This window comes from Armigeres subalbatus, chromosome 3 (genome assembly GCF_024139115.2).
Source record: "Armigeres subalbatus isolate Guangzhou_Male chromosome 3, GZ_Asu_2, whole genome shotgun sequence".
In the NCBI taxonomy this organism is placed as follows: Eukaryota; Metazoa; Arthropoda; class Insecta; order Diptera; family Culicidae; genus Armigeres; species Armigeres subalbatus.
Window position 1 is genome coordinate 81,122,453 of NC_085141.1, and position 22,630 is coordinate 81,145,082.

The window sequence follows — 22,630 nt, forward strand, 5'->3', positions numbered from 1 at the left end:
AACTATCCGTCATCAACAATGTTCGGTACCGACGACCGCCGCGGTACGACCTAGAGCGACTGAAGCAACCTGATGTCGCCACTGCATACGTGCAGCATCTCGAGGCAGCGTTGCCGGAAGAGGTGAGCTCGATGGGGCCCCTCTTGAGGACTGCTGGAATATGTTACCGTTTGTAAGCGTAAGTCTGTGAGATTAATAGAATTTGATTATCCTACGTTAAAATGTTTTTGTTGTTATAATATATAATTAATTCAAAATTTAAATAATGCAAATGCCAATACACAATACCCTAGGTTAAAATCATAACACTGTCACAGTATACTACAAGAAAACTGAAGATGGAATTGTAGAACAGTTAAAGTTCAGTGGATCACTATAAGGGAAGCGAAAAAAATCGGAGCTAATGAGACGAATGTATTAATGAGGGACAAGGTAGTGCGTAGGTGAGAAATCGGGCTACTTTCCATTAGAGCTTCAGCCAGACCAGACGTGAGAAATACTGAAAGGTTTTAATTAACAAGTTCGTTAGATACGAAATTACGAATCAGGTATGTGACTCGATTATGAGTTGGTGCAAAGTACAATCGAAGTTGTGGTCAGGTTTTAAAGAAAGTTCTCTCATGTGATTAGGACCCGTGTAGTTTTGGACAAAAGTCCTCACCGCAACAAACGCCAGACATCTAGGTGCCCTATCTACAGGTTACCGTTTTGAGGTTACGACCCCAGGCGGCGTCGACTCAGAAGCCCAGGACCCAGAATCCCGATTCCACTGTGGTCAAACCAGCCTTGCTGGCCCGAGGGCCGCTATATCGTCGTTGCGCGTTCAGAGTGATCTAACCTACAACGATAACGAAAAGGCCGTATCGTCGTTGGCCGGTGTCAAGCGAACCGATACTCCTACCCTCCTCCTCGTCGCTGACCTCGAATGCGATCCAGTCTCGTCACAGTTCCAGCAGTTGCCGGCCGGCCAGGTAGATTAATTATAAGACACATTACACCTAACACACACCACACAGTTTTGTACGGAATAGGGCAATATACCAAAAAAAGTGTAATACATAAATATTTTCTTAAACTCCCACATATCCGAGGTCTGATTTGCCTAGTAAATTCCACACCAGCCGATCTTGAGACCAAAGAGGGTTCTCCAGGCCGAGCTAGCCAAGAGAAAAGGTAGTTATGAAACCCAGCCTCACACGGCAGGCCGTTGCTTAGCCAAGCTTGCCGAGGCCTTTGTTCTGGCAGTCCTCATACTGCCCATCCTAGCAATTACAAATACAGTCAAAGCAGCCATTAACGACGCAGCGGAGAACAACGTTGGGTATATGGGTCGGAGTCGACGGGACGGTTGGTTCGACGAAGAGTGCAGACAGATTCTGGAGGAGAAGAACGCAGTGCGGGCGGTCGCGCTGCAGCAAGGTACCCGGCAGAACGTGGAACGTTATAGACGGAAGCGGAGACAGCAGACCCGTCTTTTTCAGAAGAAGAAACGCCGCCTGGAAGAAGCGGAGTACGAGGAGTACAGCTGTGCCGTTCTCAAGAAACACGCAAGTTCTATCAGAAGCTCAACGCATCCCGCAAAGGCTTCGTGCCGCGAGCCGAAATGTGCCGGGATAAGGATGGGAGCATCTTGACGGACGAACGTATGGTGATCGAAAGGTGGAAGCAGCACTACGAGGAACATTTGAATGGCAGTACAGGCAGTGAAAGTCAAGGCAACGGAGGAGATGACTACGTCAGTTCAGTGGACGATTGAAGCCAACCAGCCCTCACCTTGAGGGAAGTTAAGGATGCCATTCAACAGCTAAAGACCAATAAAGCAACTGGTAAGGATGGTATCGGAGCTGAGCTCATCAAGATGGCCCCGGAAAAGCTGGCCATTTGCCTGCACAAACGGATAGTCAGAATCTGGGAAACCGAACAGCTACCGGAGGAGTGGAAGGAAGGTGTTATATGTCCCATCTACAAGAAAGGCGACAAGCTGTAGTGTGAGAACTTTCGAGCGATCACCATCCTTAATGCCGCCTACAAAGTGATATCCCAGATCATCTTCCGTCGTCTGTCACCATTAGTGAATGAGTTCGTGGGAAGTTATCAAGCCGGCTTCGTTGACGGTCGCTTGACAACGGACCAGATCTTTACTGTACGGCAAATCCTTAAAAAATGCCGTGAATACCAGGTCCCAGCGCATCATCTGTTCGTTGATTTCAAGGCGGCATACGACAGTATAGACCGCGTAGAGCTATGGAAAATTATGGACGAGAACAGCTTCCCTGGGAGGCATACCAGACTGATCAAAGCAACGGTGGATGGTGTGCAAAACTGTGTGAAGATCTCGGGCGAACACTCCAGTTCGTTCGAATCGCCCCGGGGACTAAGACAAGGTGATGGACTTTCGTGCCTGTTGTTCAATATTGCGCTAGAAGGTGTCATGCGGAGAGCCGGGTGTAACAGCCGGGTACGATTTTTAACAGATCCAGTCAATTTATTTGCTTCGCGGATGATATGGACATTGTCGGCCGAACATTTGCAAAGGTGGCAGAACTGTACACCCGCCTGAAACGTGAAGCATCAAAAGTTGGACTGGTGATGAATGCGTCAAAGACAAAATGCATGCTTGTGGGCGGAACCGAGCACGACAGCATTACGATAGACGGGGATACCTTCGAGGTGGTTGAGGAAATCGTCTACCTCGGATCCTTGCTAACGGCTGAAAACAATGTTAGTCGTGAAATACGAAGGCGCATCATCTGTGCAAGTCGGGCCTACTACGGGCTCCAGAAGAAACTGCGGTCAAAAAAGATTCGCCACCGCACCAAATGTGTCATGTACAAGACGCTAATAAGACCGGTTGTCCTCTACGGATATGAAACATGGACAATGCTCGAGAAGGACTTGCAAGCATTCGGAGTATTCGAAAGGCGGGTGCTTAGGACCATCTTTGGCGGTGTGCAAAAAGACGGTGTGTGGCGGCGAAGAATGAACCACGAGCTCGCCCAAATCTACGGCGAACCCAGTATCCAGAAGGTAGCTAAAGCCGGAAGGGTACGATGGGCAGGACATGTTGCAAGAATGCAGGACAGCAACCCTGCAAAGATAGTGTTCGCTTCCGATCCGGCAGGTACGAGACGGCGTGGAGCGTAGCGAGCAAGATGGGTAGACCAGGTGCAAAACGACTTGGCGAGCGTGGGGCGTATTCGAGGACGGAGAGATGCGGCCTCGAACCGTGTATTGTGGCGTCAAATTGTTGATTCAGTGTTATCTGTTTAGATGTAAACTAAATAAATGAATGAACTAAAGTCGTGTACTGAATCGAGTAGAAGAGCTTGCAAGGGTTGATACTTCAAGGCATTTTATGGCATGCTATAACTTAATTACTATGTTTCATAACTATTTTAGAATTTAGATTTATTTGGAATGCCCAAACGTTATGAAATTCAATAGTGATCAACTACGCTTTATTCTCTGTCGACAGTAACTTTCTGGGAATCGGTTTAGAATTACTATGCGAAAAATTGGTTAATGTTTTTTATGGCACAAAAACACATACACACGGACAGACAGACATTTACTCAGTTTGTCAAGCAGAGTCGATTGGTATATAACACTATGGGTCTCTGAGCCTTCTATAAAAAGTTCGATATTGGAGTGAAATGATCGCCTTTCGGTACAACTTTGTTGCACGAGAAAGGCAAAAAGATCAAAAAACATAATTTGCATCATTGCTTCGCCATTTTGATTCATGTTTAACTATTGGATATTAATCATGATAAAAAAACCTAAAAAATTCTCTAGCATGGTTTGTCTTATCGTTTTTGTGCTTTTGGCATCGTTTAGCTAAAAAAATATTTAAAATTATTTTTTTTGTCTTTATTATCGAGACTTTCAGCCCGAGGCTGGCTCGTCTCGTAACTTATAATTAATTTAAATTTAGTTGTTGCGGCTCTCCAACTCGATCTTGGCAGCCAGCCAATCCAGGTAGCTTCCGAATCGTGTGTAGACGGCAGGCATTCCCTGTTTCCCGCATGGTTTCGCTCCAATGCTTACGATTCCCATCAGGTACCATCGGTTTTTCATGATCATCATCAACGGTCCTCCGGAGTCACCTTTGCACGAGTCCTTCCCGTCGACCCCACCGACGCACAGTTGACTCTCGGTGAAGTTCACCTTGGCTGCTGCGAACGCTTTGTTGCACACATCGATCGTTTGGCCCGGCAACGAAACCTTCATCTTACGGTGACTTGAGAATCCTGAAATTGACAGAAAATCAGCTTTGTACGTGGACTTCTAAAAAATAACAAAACAATATGTCACCTGTTTCGGTTTTTCCCCAACCAGTCACATCGAAAGTACTTTCTTCTACATTGATTGAATTGACCATTTCGGGCGTTGGTATGCATATCGGGGCGACAAGTTCGGTTCGTTCTACGGTTTTATTCAACTTGAGCAGAGCGATGTCATGGATCTTGTTGAGATTCTTTGAAGAGTACTGTTCATGGACTATGATTTTCTCTACTAAATAATCGTCTTGGTATCCTTCAAAACATCTGGTAGCACTACAGTCTTCTGTTGTATCCAAATCCCATTCCCCAAGGCGAACGTCAACTCTATAAATTAACAACAAAAAAAATTCACCTCTACTCACAGCTTACGAACGCGCATTCTATCGACACAGTGAGCAGCCGTCACAACATATCGCTCATTGATCAGCGTCCCTCCGCAGCCGTAGCTTTTCCGACCTCGGCCGTCTTCATAGCCCAGCAATGCCATCCAAGGATACTCGTCCGGGTCAGTCTCTTCCCCACCAAGGATGTAATTCTGGAATGTCAACCGTCCACAATTCTCTTCGCTTTGCAGCTGCGGGCAGCACATCAGCACCTTCCCACTGTTGGCCAGTCTACCACAGCGGAACTGCTCCAAGTACTTTTGGTCATCTTTGGTGAACGGATCCTTGTGCAGGATAGAAGATACAAATTTGCATCTGCGCACCGGCATACATCGGCCAAGGTATCCACCAGGTGTGGTACATTCTTGGTTTAGTTCGAGAACGCAATTAGCTGAAATAAAGGCAGGACGTTTTGAACTTTAAATGAAAATTCTAATAACTTAAACATGTACCTTGTAGGACTGTCCAGCCGAGTAGAAGAACTGTGAGTGCAATTTGCAACATCTTTGCTATTGAAGACTATTTGTGTACACTGATCGATGAGGATGGAGTGTGATATTTGTTTCATCTTCGTGAAGGGGATTTCCCATTCAATGCAATGTTTTTGTGATAAGACTCAACCGATAGGGATTCCTGGTACCATCTGTGGGCTCTGCGTTGTTGTAACGTACATGAAGTGAACTCATTAGGCATAACCTCTCTACATATAGGGTAACTGTGGCTATTCTTCATCTAATAGCTTCCATATTAAAAAAAAACAAAGTAGTGAAAGGCAATTCGATTAGATTCTTATTCTTGTAATTTTTTCAGCAATCAGCATGTTAGAAAAAAGTATTGAGATAAATTTTCTACAGTGGGATGGAAATAGAAACAGTTCCTCTACAGCGTTTCTTTTTTGTGCTGTGGGGAATCACAGTTATTTATGGTAGCGAAATGGTATGGTTACTTTTCCTGAAATTCAATAAAATTAAGCGCAAACAGAATTGTTCCTCTTTTTGTGATTTTTTCAGCAGTGAGCGCACGCATTATAGTAAAAAAAATTTACGGATCAAGCTAAAATCGCCCTTTTTGCTAATAATATTATGAGTGACGTGAGAGCATGTCATTAATAATGGAACGAATACCCTACACTGATTTTTCGTTAGCATTTGTTGATTTCAGGTGAATAAAGCCACGCCCAAGTGATTTTTATCAGTAAGTTGTACGTTGAATGATCATCAATGTGATCTCAGTTATATTCGACTCAAACTGATTATTTAATCATCATCAATCGACATGGTATTTTTTTTTAAATAGCTCACATTCTAAAGCGTTTCAATTTAGAGCAGATTCTAATTTGCAGATAGTATAGACCGCTGAGATTGCGATCCAACGGAAAGGGCGAGGTATTCGATATTGCGCATTAGTGACTCTGGATGTGAAGAATGCATTCAACAGCGCAAGCTGGGATCCCATCGCGCTCTCGTTACATCGGCTTAGCCTGCCGGTGGGCCTGTACCGGATTTTGGAAAGCTATTTCCAGAACCGTGTATTATGATACGAGACCGATGTCAAAAAAGCGTTTCTTATACCCCAAGAGTTCCACAAGGTTCAATACTGGGCCCGATATCATATAACCTCATGTACGACAGAGTTCTGCTACTAAAGTTCCCTCCTGGTGTTCTCCCATTTTTCTGCCCAAGCTTTCTTAGCCGATTTAGGGCACTCCTCACGGAATCCAATTTTCAAAGTACTCGCGTTTTCAAGGGCACACCATTCGATACGGAAGCAACGCACAACTGTCATTTTTATTGTTTTAGCTTTAGTTTTAGCGTCGCAGCATGCGTGAAATTTGGATTCCGTGAGGAATGCCCTTAATTGATAAAAATTTGTATTGCACTTCCCACTACTTCAAACCACTACTACAACAAATGTGTGGATGAATTAATATAAAATGATTTCCATTTTACTTTTACGGTCATACTATCACAAGTCAGTCAATAAGCCGCTTGGTGCATTTTTGGCAGAACCACCAGCCCTGCCGTCCTTATTAGTCACACTTGGTCGACAACTAAGAAGCTTTGCCCAAATCCAAAAATTTCTATTAGTCTCTTTAGGCTATATGTGTGCATGTGAGCGTGTATGTGTGTACAAAAAATAGTGTGCCGTACGGCCGAACACCTTTACAGTCTCTTTAAAATGCTCCCACAGGTGCGGATTCGCACTGCTACCGCCCACATGGGTCTCAATGATGCACTGTTGGTTACTATCAACCCCCCCAAAGCCAACATTCTGCGCTCCCGCTGGTGCGGATTCGCACTGCTACCGCCCACATGGGTCTCAATGATGCACTGTTGGTTACTATCAACCCCCCAAAGCCAACATTTTGCGCTCTCGCAGGTGCGGTTTCGTACTGCTACCGCCCACATGCGTCTCAATGATGCACTGTTGGTTACTATCAACCCCCCAAAGCCAACATTTTGCTCTCTCGCAGGTGCGGTTTTGTACTGCTACCGCCCACATGGGTCTCAATGATGCACTGTTGGTTACTATCAACTCCCCACAAAGCCAACATTCTGCGCTCCCGCTGGTGCGGATTCGCTATACCAGCACCCAGACTGGTCCCAGTTTCGTATTGGAAGTATTGATTTGTTCCCCTAAAATCCCATTTTCACACCGCATGAAAAAATAGTTTATTTTGGGATACTTGGGTCATACAGCCCTGCCGTCCTTCTTAGTCACACTTGGTCGACAACTAAGAAGCTTTGCCCAAATCCAAAAATTTCTATTAGTCTCTTTAGGCTATATGTGTGCATGTGAGCGTGTATGTGTGTACAAAAAATAGTGTGCCGTACGGCCGAACACCTTTACAGTCTCTTTAAAATGCCCCACCCCCTTCCCCCTTCCCCCTCCCATGGCTGTCACCAGGATTCGAACCTAGAGCATGAACAAAACCGTCAGAGAGATGCGTTGACGCTATACACTCCTCTATGGTTACTGTATGAAATGTTTTTGTTATTGAATCAAGCCTCTCCTGACTGAAACCACACGAAAGGAATATGAGAGTGAGTGCGAAGAAAATGACTTTTTTGTAGCCTTTCGCTTTTGTGTTCGTGATATGTGTGGATGTGTCAAGGGGTTTAATTGTCACTGAAAAATGCAAGAAACAAGCAACAAAGGAGTATAGCGATAACTCTTTGCTTTCATATGCAGATATTAGAGACAATCTTGTGGTCCATTTTATCTTCAGCTAATATGGTGGTAGTGTTGCGATAGATTGTATGTTTCGGAAGTAAAACACAATTCCTCGAGTAGCACATATGTTCCAAGTCAGGTGTCGCAACTTATACACTGAGCATACTGGTCGTAAGTATTTCATACGACCAAACTTATGAGAATGTTTCATAAGAATTGAACTATGAAAATATTAAGATCATATTTCGGTCAAATCAAATCAACAAGACGTTTCCCTGAAGCGTCGGTGGGCGTGTGGTGTGATCTCACGCCTCCTAATCACGACATCCACGGTTCGAAACCAGTTTACACTTTTTTAATCGAACATAAAATTTTTCATGAGATTGTCGTATAAAATGCATTCCATTAGTGAATCGTATGAAAATCAAAACATTTTCTTGTGGCGAAATTTCAAAAGAGAATCGTATGATCCTCTTACGACCAGTATCCTGAGTGTACCTATATATCTGAATTTGGTCACAATCACCAGATTTGATAGAAATCATCAAAATTTTAAACGGGCTGATAAGCCTCTGGTTACGCGTGTAGACCCTAACACCGCAGACAAACAAACGTAAAACTGATAGAATTCCCATCTTCCATGTTCTGAACGGTTGTTTTAACCCATAAATGTGCAATGTTGTTTTAAAACAACAAATATTAAATGATCAAGGAAATGATCCAATTAAGTAAAGCATTCCAATAAAACAGCGATAATCTTGCACTATATCGGTTGTGTTGTGTCTAGACATTCGTGTATATATTGGTAAATGATTCATTGTGCTCAATGTTTTACTTGCCAGAAAACGCAATGAATCATTGTATTTGGGGTGCGGGACGCAAAGTCTGTCAGAATAAAAACTGAATAGAGTTTATTATCAGTAAACAGATGAAACATTGAAATCGTTACATCAAATGCAATTCAGAAACCAAAAAACCCCACCCCCTGACCAATTATCTGGCTACACCACTGATTCTGGCAACTTGTATTGTCATAACGGTGCTGGTCAAGTCCTTATAGTCAGTTGGGAAAGGAGAGGAATGCTAGTATGTAGTAATTGTTGCGAACCAAAAACAAAAAGTTGCGACATTCTTTGTATTAAGCGTTTTGTATAAAATCTCGCATGCAAACCACTCCGAGAATGTTATATTTGTTATGCCAGCTCATTGCATAAGTGCGATTTATTTGGTTTCGATCAATACATCTAAACGATTCTCCTCCTAAACGATCAATACATCTAAACGTATATAGTCCAGATGGCAAGCGCGTCAGTCGAATAGCGCAAGGGCTTGGTGGAGAGTTCAATTATCTTTTTAGGCCGATTTTTTTTGCAAGAAAATAAGGTTGGCGGAGTAAATCAGGAAGCGATGTATGAAAATACAGATCCAAGCAAGTTGTGACATAAAAAAACTCGCGTAGATTTAAACTTAGTCTATTTTTCGTGTCTTTTGTCTTTTGTCTTTTGCTTGTGCGCGATATATTTGGCCGAACACCTTCATAATCGTAGAACTCCTGCATTTTTATGTGAGTGAATGTTTGTGTCTACACGCATTTACATGAAGTAACATAAACCAAAAGGAAAGGTGTTCACCACCCTAGCAACGATTCCGATACGATGCAAGGTTTGCAGAAATCGCTCTCAATAGATAAGATAGATAACGAACAACAAAAGATATCTCACTTACAAGATAAAGATTGTCGCTGTCGTCTCTGTCCGGAACATCTTTTGCTGGCGTAGGGTGCTAAATGTCAATGAAGAAAAATTACATACGATTGGATAGTTTGGTACCCAACATGTTTCGGACAGCAGAACAAAGGTAACCGAAGCGACAATCTTTATCTTGTAACTAAAATATCTTTTCGAACAACGATAAAGGAGAGGCACAAAACCTCTTCGCATCATAACAAGCCATGAAATCAAAACTATCGCACTTGTATACAAGTTGAAAAAAAAACCTGATTCGGATAGGCGGCCCCCACCGAAGGGGTTTGATAAAACGCGTTGTTCTCGCTCATTTTATGTTGGGGACCATATTTTTTCGCACAGCTATGTACAAGTTGAAATGCATCATCAAAACCGGAGACCCCCAAATTGGGGCTTATTAAAAGAAATTTATCATGGGTTGTACTGCCCATGATCGCATATTTGTAACAATCGACAAAAGTAGGCATGGGAGAAATGCAACGATGAAGTTTGTGATATGCATTAGTATAGAAATCTAACTCATTTACAAAAAAATCTCAAAATTGCACAAACACTTTTTGCAGTAAACATAATCGGCAGGTATATCTGCATCACTTAATATTTGAGTGCAAATCAATTGTTCTGATTTTTGTTCAAGGAACATGGCATATCGGTGAAATAATTTTCCAGTGTTACAATCATGCGGTCACAATGCTCGATGTTACAAAACAACTTGGTAGTTTTTTCAAGATTTTCAGAACAAACTTTCAGATTTCACCAACTTAGATGAAAGATCTAACAATTTGAAGACGATTCATGAGCCTAACTCAAAATCGCAAAAAATGCAATTGTTACAAATATGCGATCATGGGCAGTGTAGCCCCCAGAATCATTTCATTATCGTAACAGCTGCCGTCTCTCACGGTCACGGTATGCTATCTATTGAGAGTGTATACAGGCATGATAAGTGATTTTCTCATTCTTCTTTGGATTCAAACCATGGTAGGATGCAAACATACGAAAACATACCGCATAGGTAGTTCTTCAAGGCAACTTCAAAATGCAACAGCAAACTTTTTTTTGTCATATCACATGGTATGAAAACTAAGAAATAGTGTATACACACCACAATGAGTTCGATACCATATGTTTGTATAGGGCACTGCACGGAAACATATCTTTCTCTTTCGTTCCTCATATATTTTGACGTTTACTGGGCTTGTTGTTTTCAAATTTCTTTGCAGCGAGAAAGAGACGAAGCAGTCCGTGCAGTGCCCTATTGTCAGAACTTATAACATGCTACTTTGATCGACACTTGTTTCAAAAAGTGGAAACAGTTGAGGCTTTGGTCCGATTCGCGAATAAAAATCAAATTAAACTTAAAAATGACAGTACGAAAATTTTCAAATAACCCTGCTGGCAGAGCAAGATTACTTTTGACAGATATGGAATCATTTTTGATGGATGTTTTGTTGGTCTTGCTGGGTAGCACCAGCCATTCTTATGAGCGGGGGATTTCATAATTTCCGAACTGTCACTTTTAAGTTTAATTCGATTTTAATTCACGAATCGGACCAAAGCCTTAGTGTTGACGGAAAGGTCTTACAGACCTAAGTTCGATTCTCAGGCTGTTTTTTTAAATTAAAATTTAATAAAGTACAACATGTAAACTCAAATACATGTTTTTAGATTACGAGTGAAATAAAAATGAAATGTTTTTGAAAACTTGCTTCCAATAATGCCATTTATTATTGTTGAAGGTTAATCAATGATAAAACACTGAAGTTTTTCTCAAGGATTTTTTTTCTGAAATTCTCATTGGAGTTCCTCCAAGTACTCTTCATAAATTACTTCGAGAATTTCCGCAAAACTCCTTTTGAATGTCACATAGAATTTCCACGCCCGGAAATTTCTCCAGATTTTTTGTCTGGGACTGCTTACGGAAATTCAATTGCGAATTCCTCCAGAAAATACCTCCACGTAGTTTCCGAAACATTCGTCCAAGAATCCACCTGGAAAATCGTTTTCGAATTTGTCAGTAATACCTTCGGAAATTTCCCTTAACACTCCTTAAAAAATTCTTCTGGAATCCACATGAAAACTCCTCTGTAAATTATAAGGCATTTTATGAGACAGATCGAAACAGCTGTTTTTCTCGTGTTTATCTACTTTGACAATTAGTGGGAGCCCGTTTGTTTGGTTAATTCACGCTGAACATTCCAATGGGTCGGATCATCAATTCTACCTATTTTTCTTTTTGGTTTCTAGAGCTTAAGAACAAAGCTTTTCATACAATTTCCAATACGTATTGCTAGATTATTCATACTATTGCATTCTTAGCATAAAATTCTGAAGAAAACATGAATTAAAAGTTAGAAAAATAATTTTGTGTTTGGACATAACGAGATGTTCACGCAGAATCATACCAAAACAAAACATTAACATACAGTCATGGGGGAATTTTCGACGAAATTTCTGATTAATTTCCCATTGGACATCATGGAAAACTTACCGAAAAAAATCTGAAAGAATTGAAGTATTTCTAGGAGAAATTCGAAAAGAATTTCCTGATTCGAATAAGATTTTTTTTAAATAAATTCTTGAAATAACTTCGGGCGGATTTCTCGATGGGCTTCTATATTCTCGACGGATTACTAAAATTTGACGTATTTTGAAATGGAGTTCTTTAAAAAAAGAATCTTTCCGAGTTTCCAAATTAAATTACTTGTCGTAAGACAATACCAATGAAGAAGAAGAATATGAAATTAACTGAAAATATGTATTTCCAATAGGATGAACCAGTAGAAATGCTCAGTACGAAACTCGTTAACTTACTGGTTTAATACTCGTTCAATAGGCGTAGTGAAAAATATTCATGCAGCGGCTCGCCGATTCATTTTCGACGGCAGCGGCGACGTGAGAAAATCACCGGCTGCGGCGGCGGCATGGCGCAGCGGCGCACAGGTCTTCAACATGCAGTAATCCATGTGGTACCATACGGTACAATCACCGTACAATCATACGGTACACACCATACTGCTACACCACTGAAATAAAAATTAGCCTTACTAATCTTCTTTCACTTTCACTTTGTGAAATCCTGATTCAGGATTTAAATAACACTTTCTTCTCATTTCTTTACTCCGCAGCAAAACGAAGTGCTTCATTAGGCCCCAATTCACCGAAAAAAAAGCCCACCACACGACCGCAACTACCGTCACTTGCGCGATAAATTAAATTGAACACTACTGAAGAAGAAAAAACAGTCAATATTCAGCTGATGTAACTGTTATTACTGTTTTTTCTTCAAAACTATCACGAAATAGTTACAAACAACGCGAACCGCACGCCCGACCGACGACCGTGTTGACAAGACTTAAACTGTTCCATTCGATTTACCGGCCGTGGAGGGCAACACGAACCGCACGAAGACTCTGAGCGGGTGGTTAGTTTGCACGCTTAAGTTAATCAACACAGTTTTGTATACACATAACGGGCATTTCATGAGATAAAATTATTATGTGAATGGTAAATTAACCAACAATGGATCTCCTAGCACCTGCATTTCACTATTGCTACTATTGTGGTGTCAAATTGTTGATTCATTGTTATTATGGTTCCAGTTGAAATTAGAATTGACCAATCAATAAGCAAAAACCGCCGATATGAAATGAACAGATCGTGCCACCGTAGACATGTTCTGTCAAAAGCACATGAATAGAAATGTGCGTATACAGTGCCGCCGTTGTTTTGATGCGGTGAGTGCTAAATGAGATACCTTGATTGATCCATTTCGATCTCGCAAAAACTGATTTTATTCGCATTCAACTTATAGCGCATCATTGCGCATGTAGTACAGTGTTTGCAACCAGATGCGCTATACAGCGCACCAGATGCGCAGTAATAAACCTTGCGACTAATAGGAGAAACATTGATTTTCGCGAGTTCAAAAATTCGGTTTTGAGCTGCACAAATAATATCTGTTTAGATATATAGAAGCTAAATTAATGAATGAATATCTCGCAGAACAATCTTCAAATTCAATTGAACGTTGGAATTGCTTAGAACATTTTTACATGAACGGTGTTTGGCAATGAAGTCACCAATAAGGGTTGCTGACGTTTAATAACCTTTCTCTTTCAAGTGCATAGAAATAATAGGATTTGTTTTCACCGGGAAACGTTTCCCGATGAAAACAAACTTTCTTTCCCATGCGCTTGGAACAGAAAGATGATTAAACGTCAGCAACCTCTATTACGAAAATTTTTGATTTGTTGCAAGTAAGAATTTGAAGATCAGCTTTTAAAATTTTGTTGCTGCTCATTGCATTGAAAAGAAAAATAGGCAACGATGGAGGAAAATTGCCCAAAGTTTGTTTCTACAGAAACAGGTTTAAAAACTTTGAAACGAATTGAATAATGCATGTTTGATTCGTCTATTAAAAATGACAATCGTTAAATGATTCCAGCAAAATACAGCAGTTACCCTTTCTGGCAATCTGAAATGAAACCTTGGTCCCCGAAGGTTACACAAAAAAGCTAAAAACTCGACAGCGCAGATACCACAATTGGCAGAATTTTTGCTTCGTCGCATGAATCAAATCTCTTAGGCTAGAGGTAGACCCCTCTTGCTTTATTTTATTATGAGTAATCGAACTGATTGCTCAATTCAATATGAGGAGAATTATTGAGAGGAAATGGAGAATTCAAAGATTCTACTATCCTTTTTTGTTAATGCTCAAGGTATAGCAACGTGGAAACGAGACCTTCTGAAGGTTTTTCCCAGAACGGTGTCCTTGCAGGCAGAGTGTATGTAATTAAGAGTGGCGATACTGTCAGAATTGGAACAAAATTCATCTGTCATTCCCGTGGACCAAGGACCGTGGATTCGGCATCGTAGCGCTGCAGGAAGTTTGTTGGAAGGGATCAATGGTGCGAACGTTTAGAGGTAATCATACCATCTACCAGAGCTGCGGCAACACACACGAGCTGGGAACAGCTTTCATAGTGATGGGCGACATGCAAAGGCGCGTGATCGGGTGGTATCCGATCAACGAGAGAATGTGCAGGTTGAGGATCAAAGGCCGGTTCTTCAACTTCAGCATAATCAACGTCCATAGCCCACACTCCGGAAGCACTGATGATGATAAGGACGCATTCTACGCGCAGCTGGAACGTGAGTACGATAGCTGCCCAAGCCACGACATCAAGATCATCATAGGAGATTTGAACACTGAAGTGCGAGGAGATGGAATAGCTGTGCCGTTCTCAAGAAACACGGGAGTTCTACCAGAAGCTCGAGCCGCGAGCCGAAATGTGCCGGGATAAGGATGGGAGCATCTTGACGGACGAACGTGTGCAGCTGGTAAGGATGGTATCGGAGCTGAGCTCATCAAGATGGGCCCGAAAAAGCTAGCCACTTGCCTGCACAGATTGATAGTCAGAATCTGTGAAACCGAACAGCTACCGGAAGAGTGGAAGGAGTTTATATGCCCCATCTACAAGAAAGGCGACAAGCTAGAGTGTGAGAACTTTCGAGCGATCACCATCCTTAATGCCGCCTACAAAGTGATATCCTAGATCATCTTCCGTCGTCTGTCACCATTAGTGAATAAATTCGTGGGAAGTTATCAAGCCGGCTTCGTTGACGGCCGCTCGACAACGGACCAGATTTTTACTGTACGGCAAATCCTTCAAAAATGCCGTGAATACCAGGTCCCAACGCATCATCTGTTTGTTGATTTCAAGGCGGCATACGACAGTATAGACCGCGTAGAGCTATGGAAGATTATGGACGAGAACAGCTTCCTTGGGAAGCTTACCAAACTGATCAAAGCAACGGTGGATGGTGTGCAAAACTGTGTGAAGATTTCGGTGAACACTCCAGTTCGTTCGAATCGCGCCGGGGACTAAGACAAGGTCATGCGGAGAGCCGGGTGTAACAGCCGGGGTACGATTTTCAACAGTGGCGGCGAAGAATGAACCATGAGCTCGCCCAACTCTACGGCGAACCCAGTATCCAGAAGGTAGCTAAAGCCGGAAGGGTACGATGGGCAGGACATGTTGCAAGAATGCCGGACAGCAACCCTGCAAAGATGGTGTTCGCTTCCGATCCGGCAGGTACGAGACGGCGTGGAACGCAGCGAGCGAGATGGGCAGACCAGGTGCAGAACGACTTGGCGAGCGTGCGTGGGGCGTATCCGAGGATGGATAGATGCGGCCTCGAACCGTGCATTGTGGCGTCAAATTGTTGATTCAGTGTTATCTGTTTAGATGTTAACTAAATAAATGAATGAACACTCCCCCTGCAACGCTACGATGCCGAATCTGCTGTCTTTCTGCACATCGACGAGGATCCGTGTGCTCCCAATGAGGTTGGAAGATTTGCAATTCCACGAACCGAACTTTCAGTTCCAAGTTTCACTGAAATTCGTAGTTTTTAAATATGCGCCCTCATAACCACCTTGTTGTACCAGCGCCCCCTTTAAAAATAGGCGACCAGAGTGTATGTAATTAAGAGTGGCGACACTGTCAGAATTGGAACAAAATTCATCTGTCATTCCCATACAAAATCGTGTTCCAAACGAGCAGGAGACCTGTCAAATGCGGCACATGTCGCCACTCTTAATTACATACACTCTGTAGGCGACTAAGTAGCTCATATTTTACGACGACAGGGCTGAGAACCACCAATTATTATCAAAAATAACTTTTGGAGCCCAGATTATTGCGCCTTAGAACTGTTCTGAAGTAAATTTGTCTGCTGCGTGCTCAATGTTACGTTACAAAAGTAAGAAACTTAGCGAAATAACCATCGAACTGTTAAATTTTAACTAAAAATTAAACGAATTGGTGGAATGGTTCACAGCCTTCGCAATTTATGTTTGATGTAACTTTGACTTTCCTTTGTTTTTATTAGGATGAATGATAATTTATCTCCAGGGTTTTTTTTACAAGTTCGTTTATTTGGTAGGTTTCGGTGTGCATAACACTTTACAAAGCCATGGTTCTTTGTGACATATACAATCAATATCATTTTATTTTCCAGTTAGTAAGAGAGGGGTGGAAACCAACGTACTCTTGATGACTCGAGGTTAGTTTACAATGTTTAAGGATGATCGGGGCTAAAGATTTGGGATCAGGAAATTTCAGCTTCTCATCCGGGCATTTGGCGACAGGGACGATGTGGCATGTCGTCGTGCTCGAGAAATAGTTCGACTAGAAGTATTTTCCGGATTGCAAGGGCTATGGAGCTCTACGGAACAGAAAGGCAGAGACTAAAAAAACCTGGGAGAAAGAAAAAAATAGATTTTGGTGTCAGAAGAACAAAGAAAACTATAAACGGCCTACATATAGACAACATCACGATCTCCCAAAACACCTCTTATCTCAGAAGGGTTGATTTATTCGGGCCACAAGGGTATCCAATAGTTGCTTTCTGGAGTCGTCATTTTCCGAGCAGTACCAAACTACGTTATCGATGTCATCATAACCGGCTCCGCTCCTACATAAGTTGCTATCGACAGGGTTTATTATACCTGCCATATCGGAAGCGAACAACATCTATGCAGGGTTGCCGTCCGGCATTCTTGCAACATGCCCTGCCCATCGTACCCTTCCGGCTTTAGCTACCTTCTGGATGCTGGGTTCGCCATAGAACTGGGCGAGCTCGTGGTTCATCCTTCGTCGCCGCAACAAAAATGGACAAATGGGGAGAAGGGTAGATGTCTGTATTCAATTCGCCGACAGGTGTCGAAGTGGCTATGGTTCAAAAAATTGAATTTGGGACGAGACCTCATTCGAACCAACCACTACTCTTCAAATGCACATGTTTTTCGAGTGGGGCTTTCAGAAAGGAATCTCTGTGTTTGCGTTGCGGATTACCAGAATATTGACCATGTCGTGTGGGCGTACGAGGAGCATCGTGGCTCCAGAACTGCACTATTTAACTGAATATCTCCGGGTCCGAGGAAAGCACCCAAAGCCTATTTGGGAAGTGTTGGCGGGTCTTGATCTCGAATACATGTCCCTTGTCCACCAATTTTGAAAAGTGGCTGATGTTTGACTGTAATCGTCGTTAGCATCCCTTTTGCTGTCGTAATCCCTTGATAATGTCTTGCTCTTGTTGTCTGCCTTTAAATCCCATTCGTATGTCTTCCTCTCGTTGCTGTCTCTCAAAACTGTTTGTCCCGTTACAGATGTGAAACATCGCCAAGAATGTCAACTATGTAAACATCACTTTTGTAATTATTGAAGGTCACTCCTCACGGAATCCAAGTTTCATAGTGCTCGCGTTTGCGGGGGCACACCACTCGATATGGAAGCAACGCAAAACTGTCATTTTTATTATTTCACGCATGCTGCGATGAAATCAACAAAAATAAAAGTTGTGCGCCGCCTCCACACTACCCTCAATACATGCTTTGGATGGGACCCATCATATATTATTGTACACTATTCTGTGAAAGAAAACACTGTTTTTTCAAACGTTGCCTTCGAACCACGATTAATTTCAAAAATGCTGTAAAATTCTGCAGTGAGCAACACCAATACACTCAGGGTCTTTTAAACACACAAAATAGTCGTTTTAAAAATGTATTCCTACTAGAGTCATACGTAGAAAAGTTCTCAGATCTTCCTTCCTTATTGCAAATTGCTTCATTTGGCCGAATAGGACATTTGGCCGAGTAGGACATTTGACTGAAAAGAAACCTCGCAGTTAATAACTGTGGAAGTGCTTAATGAACACTAAGCTGCGAGGCGGCTCTGTCCCAGTGTGGGGATGTAATGTCAATAAGAAGAAGAATAAGAAGAAGAAGAAGGACATTTGACTGAATAGGAAATTTGGCCGAATAGGACATTTGGCCAAATAGGACGTTTGGCTGAATAGGACATTTAGCCGAATAAGTTATTTGATAAGTGAGAAATGAGGAGTGAGAAGTGAGCCGGCTCACTACTTACTTTTCATTTCTCATTGCTCACTGTAAAAAGTGAGAAGTGCGAAGTGAGTCATGAGACGTCCCACCACCCACTTTGCTTGTTACAGCGAGAAGTGAGTAGTGCAAAGTGAGAAGTGAGACGTTTCACTACTTACTTCCCATTTGTCACTGCTCACTGTAAAAAGTAAAAAGTGAGAAGTGAGTAGTGAGACGCCTCACTTCTCACTTCGCACTACTCACTTTTCACAGTGAAAAATGAGGATTGAGACGTCTCACTACTCATTTCTCACTTTTCAAATGACCTCTTTGGTCAAACGTCCAATTCGGTCAAATGTCTTATTTGACAAAACGTCCTATTCGTACAAACGTCCTATTCGGCCAAATGTCCTATTCAGCCAAATGACCTTTTCGGCCTAAGAATATGTTCGGCCAAACAAGTTTCGGGCAAATGGCAGTCGGCCGAACGGTATTCGTCCAAACGGCAACTCCTTCCCTCCCCAAAACTAACATTAGTGTATAAGAATTTTTATTAAGCTTTGCGCCATGATGCTGAAGTATTATTATCATTCCAAAATTATTCAACATAATAAAATCAAATAGAATTTTAACAACTCGTTTTGAAGACCTGTTTCAAACGATCTACTAAACACGATCTGAGTTGAATAATATTAAACCGATCGAATATCGTTAAAGAGCGAAGACATTTCTATTCGAAAAGCACAATCAACGATGTGCTGAATATTGCATGCCATCCGATGAACATTAACGCATGCCGTCCGTTAGTTGAAAACTATCAAACCGTTTTAGAATGTTCACTCAACTCTGTGGTGCCCTCAAAACGATCAATTCGAATGGTTATAAATTCGCTTGCCAACGTCAGATAATAACCAATAATTGCTTCTAATTGAAACGCTGCTGCTGGCTCTATCAACGACCTACCCCATGGAAAGATGGGCAGCCAGAGAGGATGTGTGTACACGATGAGCATTGTTTGCTATCGTGTTAATTGTCTGCGTGTGCAAATTTGTTACACTGACTGTCCGCTCGGCTGTGGTTGAATGAGTGGAACATTATGTTGATGATGGTTCAATTAGTCAATTATAAACAAATTTCAAGTCCGCTTTGGTGCTTCAATGCTTCTATTCGCATAAAAGTGGTATGTAATTGTAAAACGACGAATCATATATACAAAATTTTCTAATTTTTTTTAAATTTTTTTTATTTATATAAAAAAGAAGTTTTCTAAAACGAATAATGCAATTCTACTAGATTTAAAAAAACATCGATAAAATCGACATAGGACTTTTGTGCAATTAAGGTTATTAAAAGCAGTTATGTAGTTATGTGCTTCTCAATAATGTTCGCCATTTTTCAATATCAAACGTAATGCTCGGCTTTCTGAATGTGAATCCAATAGACATGATTTCGATTATAACAACCTGTGAACTCAATTATACGTCTAATATAACTCCATATGGCGAAGATAATCTGAGAGAAAAACAATAATCAACAAAAAAAGCAATCAGTTTTTAATACTCGCTCAGCCTTCAGGACTCAGGACTTCACTCAACATCACAGTCACTCCCAACCATCTCAGCGCGGTTTATATTTATCGAGCATTCAAGCAAAAACACACTACATGTATTTTTTGTTGTCTTATAAAGCCACTCCACTTGTATGGGGCTACGGTGGTTTTATAATTATTTCCAACTAAAACGTATCTTTTCAGTTGTTTTTATGGTTGTGGTTGTTGTTGATCGGGAACAAAAAAGAAGACCGGTTAGATCTAACGACTTGGCTCGAAAGGAATGGAACTGCAATTACCTATGCAAAGCGCACGTGCGCTTCGAGCAAGTTCCCCCTTGCGAGTGGCTCTACCTGGAAGGACGGATTCAGATGCTTGGATTGTCAGTGACGCCAGTAATGCGATCTTGGCTACGGCATGAACGATGTCCTTCCCTGGAGCACTGGAGCAGTAAGTAGGGTCCCGACTCGAACGACCCGTCCTTGCCCGGGTGCAGCTTCATAACTCGTCCGAGCGGCCAGCTGGCAGGAGGAATGTTGTCCTTATTCACGGCGACGATGCGGCCTACTTCAACGGTAACCGGGGGATTGCAGCCTTTGGTTGCCTGTGACTGTAGCTGTTGTAGGCCGGAGTACCAGCGCGCCCAGATATTCTGGAGATGCTTCTGGGCCACATCGTAAACTTCCAGACGATTATCAGGAATCCCTCGAAAATTGACATTAGGTACCGCTTGCTTGAAGGTTGGCCCCGACGAGAAAATATCGTGGAGTTAGGACCTCCAGATCGGACGGTTCACTCGGCATCTGAGTCAGCGAACAGGAATTGAGGCACTTATCGACCTGTGCCAGAAGAGTCAACATCTTTTCGTAAGCAGTGTTGGTGTAGCCTACTGTTTTCAGGCGATGCCTCTTGGCTGCTTTCACAGCAGCCTCCCATAGCCTACCAAAGCGCGGTGCACGTGGCGGAATAAACTTCCACCGAATCTCGTTCTCCGCACACCAATTGAAGATCCGATCCCGATTGTGATTGTCCACCTTCAACATCTGGTAGATGCGGTTGAGTGCGTGTGACGCAGCCTTGAACGTTGGCACATTGTCCGAGTGCTACTCGGCGATCCTCCCTCTTTTAACAACCACACTACGAAGAGCTGTCAAGAAAGCAGCTGTTGTGAGATCGCTAACAAGCTTGATGTGTGCGGCTCTCGTGGCGAAGCAAACGAAGATTGCCACGTAAGCCTTGGCTGGTGCATGATTGTGGAGGGTTTCCTTAAGTTAGAACGGTTCACAGCAGTCGGTTCAACAGCAGAGAAGGGGCGAGTTGGTGAGACTCGCGATGCTGGACTAAATAGTGTGGGTTTGCTTCGGAAGCAAGTGCGGCAATGGTAGAAAACGGATTTGGACAAATTTCTGCCGCCGAGAATCCAAAACTTCTGGCGCAGTGTGGTTAGCGGGAGATGCGGCCCTGAGTGCGGTAGCTTCAAGTGAAAGAAACTAACCAGCAGAGTCGACAGCGGGTGTTTTGCGTTCCGTAGCCGGCCACCTACATGAATAATGCGGTCTTGGTCGATGTACGGCTTCAGTCACTTCATGACAGACGATTTGGCAACCAGTCACCACTTTACAGGTGAGAAATTTCAGCAGGAAACGTTTGTTGCTGGGCTAGCCGACACAGATGAATTTCAGCACGATGCAATTCTTCGGTGGAGACTGGAGAAATGGTATCGATGTAAATACTGAGTTGGTGATAGCTGTCTGTGTTGGTTCGGCGCAATACTGCGGGTGCTTGCAAGGATTGCATGTATCGCAAACAGAATGCAGTAATGTGACGAAGTTTGGAACTTAGCGTGCGAATAAATTATCGTGGAATTCGTTCTGAATGATGCTCATTGCAACGTGTGACACATAACGTTCTTCGGCGGTAGTCTCTGCTTCTTCCATGTGAAAATTTGTTCAGCGGGATTGTCGAGACCAAATACATGTTTCTAGTGACTGACATCGGTTGAGTGCCGGATTTGTGACGCACCATTCGCTACGAAAACCTTCCAACGGCTTTAAGGAGATCGTAGCCAATGGAGAACGGTAGTGGAGTTCGTCCAGAAATAAGCTGGAGTTGAGATCATCAAGGCAAAACCCACTTTCTCGAACAGCTGCGTTGACAGTCGTGCAGCACAGAGTTCCAACCGGGTAATGAAATGCCGACTGGAAAATGGCACGACCTTTGATACAGCCGTCAGTGGCTGAACAGATACGCCATCGCTAGTTTCGGCTTGTACGTAGAAACCGAATCCGTAAGCTCCTTGAGAAGCGTTGTCGAAGAAATGGTGTTGAAGATTGACGGCGTTCGGAATTGAAACAAATCGTGGAGCACGAACTTTGATTGGCAAATGTAATATATTATGAAACGCCTTCTACTACTCCTGTGATTGGTTGGGAGTGCTGTATCCCACTCACAGACTTCTCCATTTTGCTTCAGTGCCCATAAACGCTGCATGAAGAGTTAGGCTACCACAATTAGGACTCACGAGACCCCAAGTGGGTTGAAGATTTGCGCGATGTATGACAGCACCTTTCGCTTTGCCAGAACTATGGCCGTCGTGTTAGCTA

General features: G+C 42.7%; 1 protein-coding gene across 1 annotated transcript; it reads right to left on the reverse strand.

Annotated features, from left to right (window-relative positions):
• Positions 1–3,286: 3,286 nt before the first annotated feature.
• Positions 3,287–5,273, reverse strand: LOC134227437 (CLIP domain-containing serine protease B15-like). The gene is made up of 4 exons (XM_062708929.1): positions 5,119–5,273; positions 4,646–5,057; positions 4,315–4,607; positions 3,287–4,250 (listed from the first exon to the last, which is right to left on the reverse strand). The coding sequence occupies exons 1-4, from the start codon at positions 5,168–5,170 to the stop codon at positions 3,931–3,933; spliced, it is 1,077 nt and encodes a 358-aa protein (XP_062564913.1). The 5' UTR covers positions 5,171–5,273; the 3' UTR covers positions 3,287–3,930.
• Positions 5,274–22,630: the final 17,357 nt, after the last annotated feature.

Excerpts from the sequence above, each read along its gene's own strand:
- LOC134227437 (XM_062708929.1), bottom strand. The coding sequence starts at position 5,170 with ATGTTGCAAATTGCACTCACAGTTCTTCTACTCGGCTGGACAGTCCTA. Across the intron at positions 4,608-4,645 it reads AGAATGCGCGTTCGTAAGCT|AGTTGACGTTCGCCTTGGGG; the intron begins GTGAGTAGAGGT and ends GTTAATTTATAG. Across the intron at positions 4,251-4,314 it reads TTGGGGAAAAACCGAAACAG|GATTCTCAAGTCACCGTAAG; the intron begins GTGACATATTGT and ends TGTCAATTTCAG.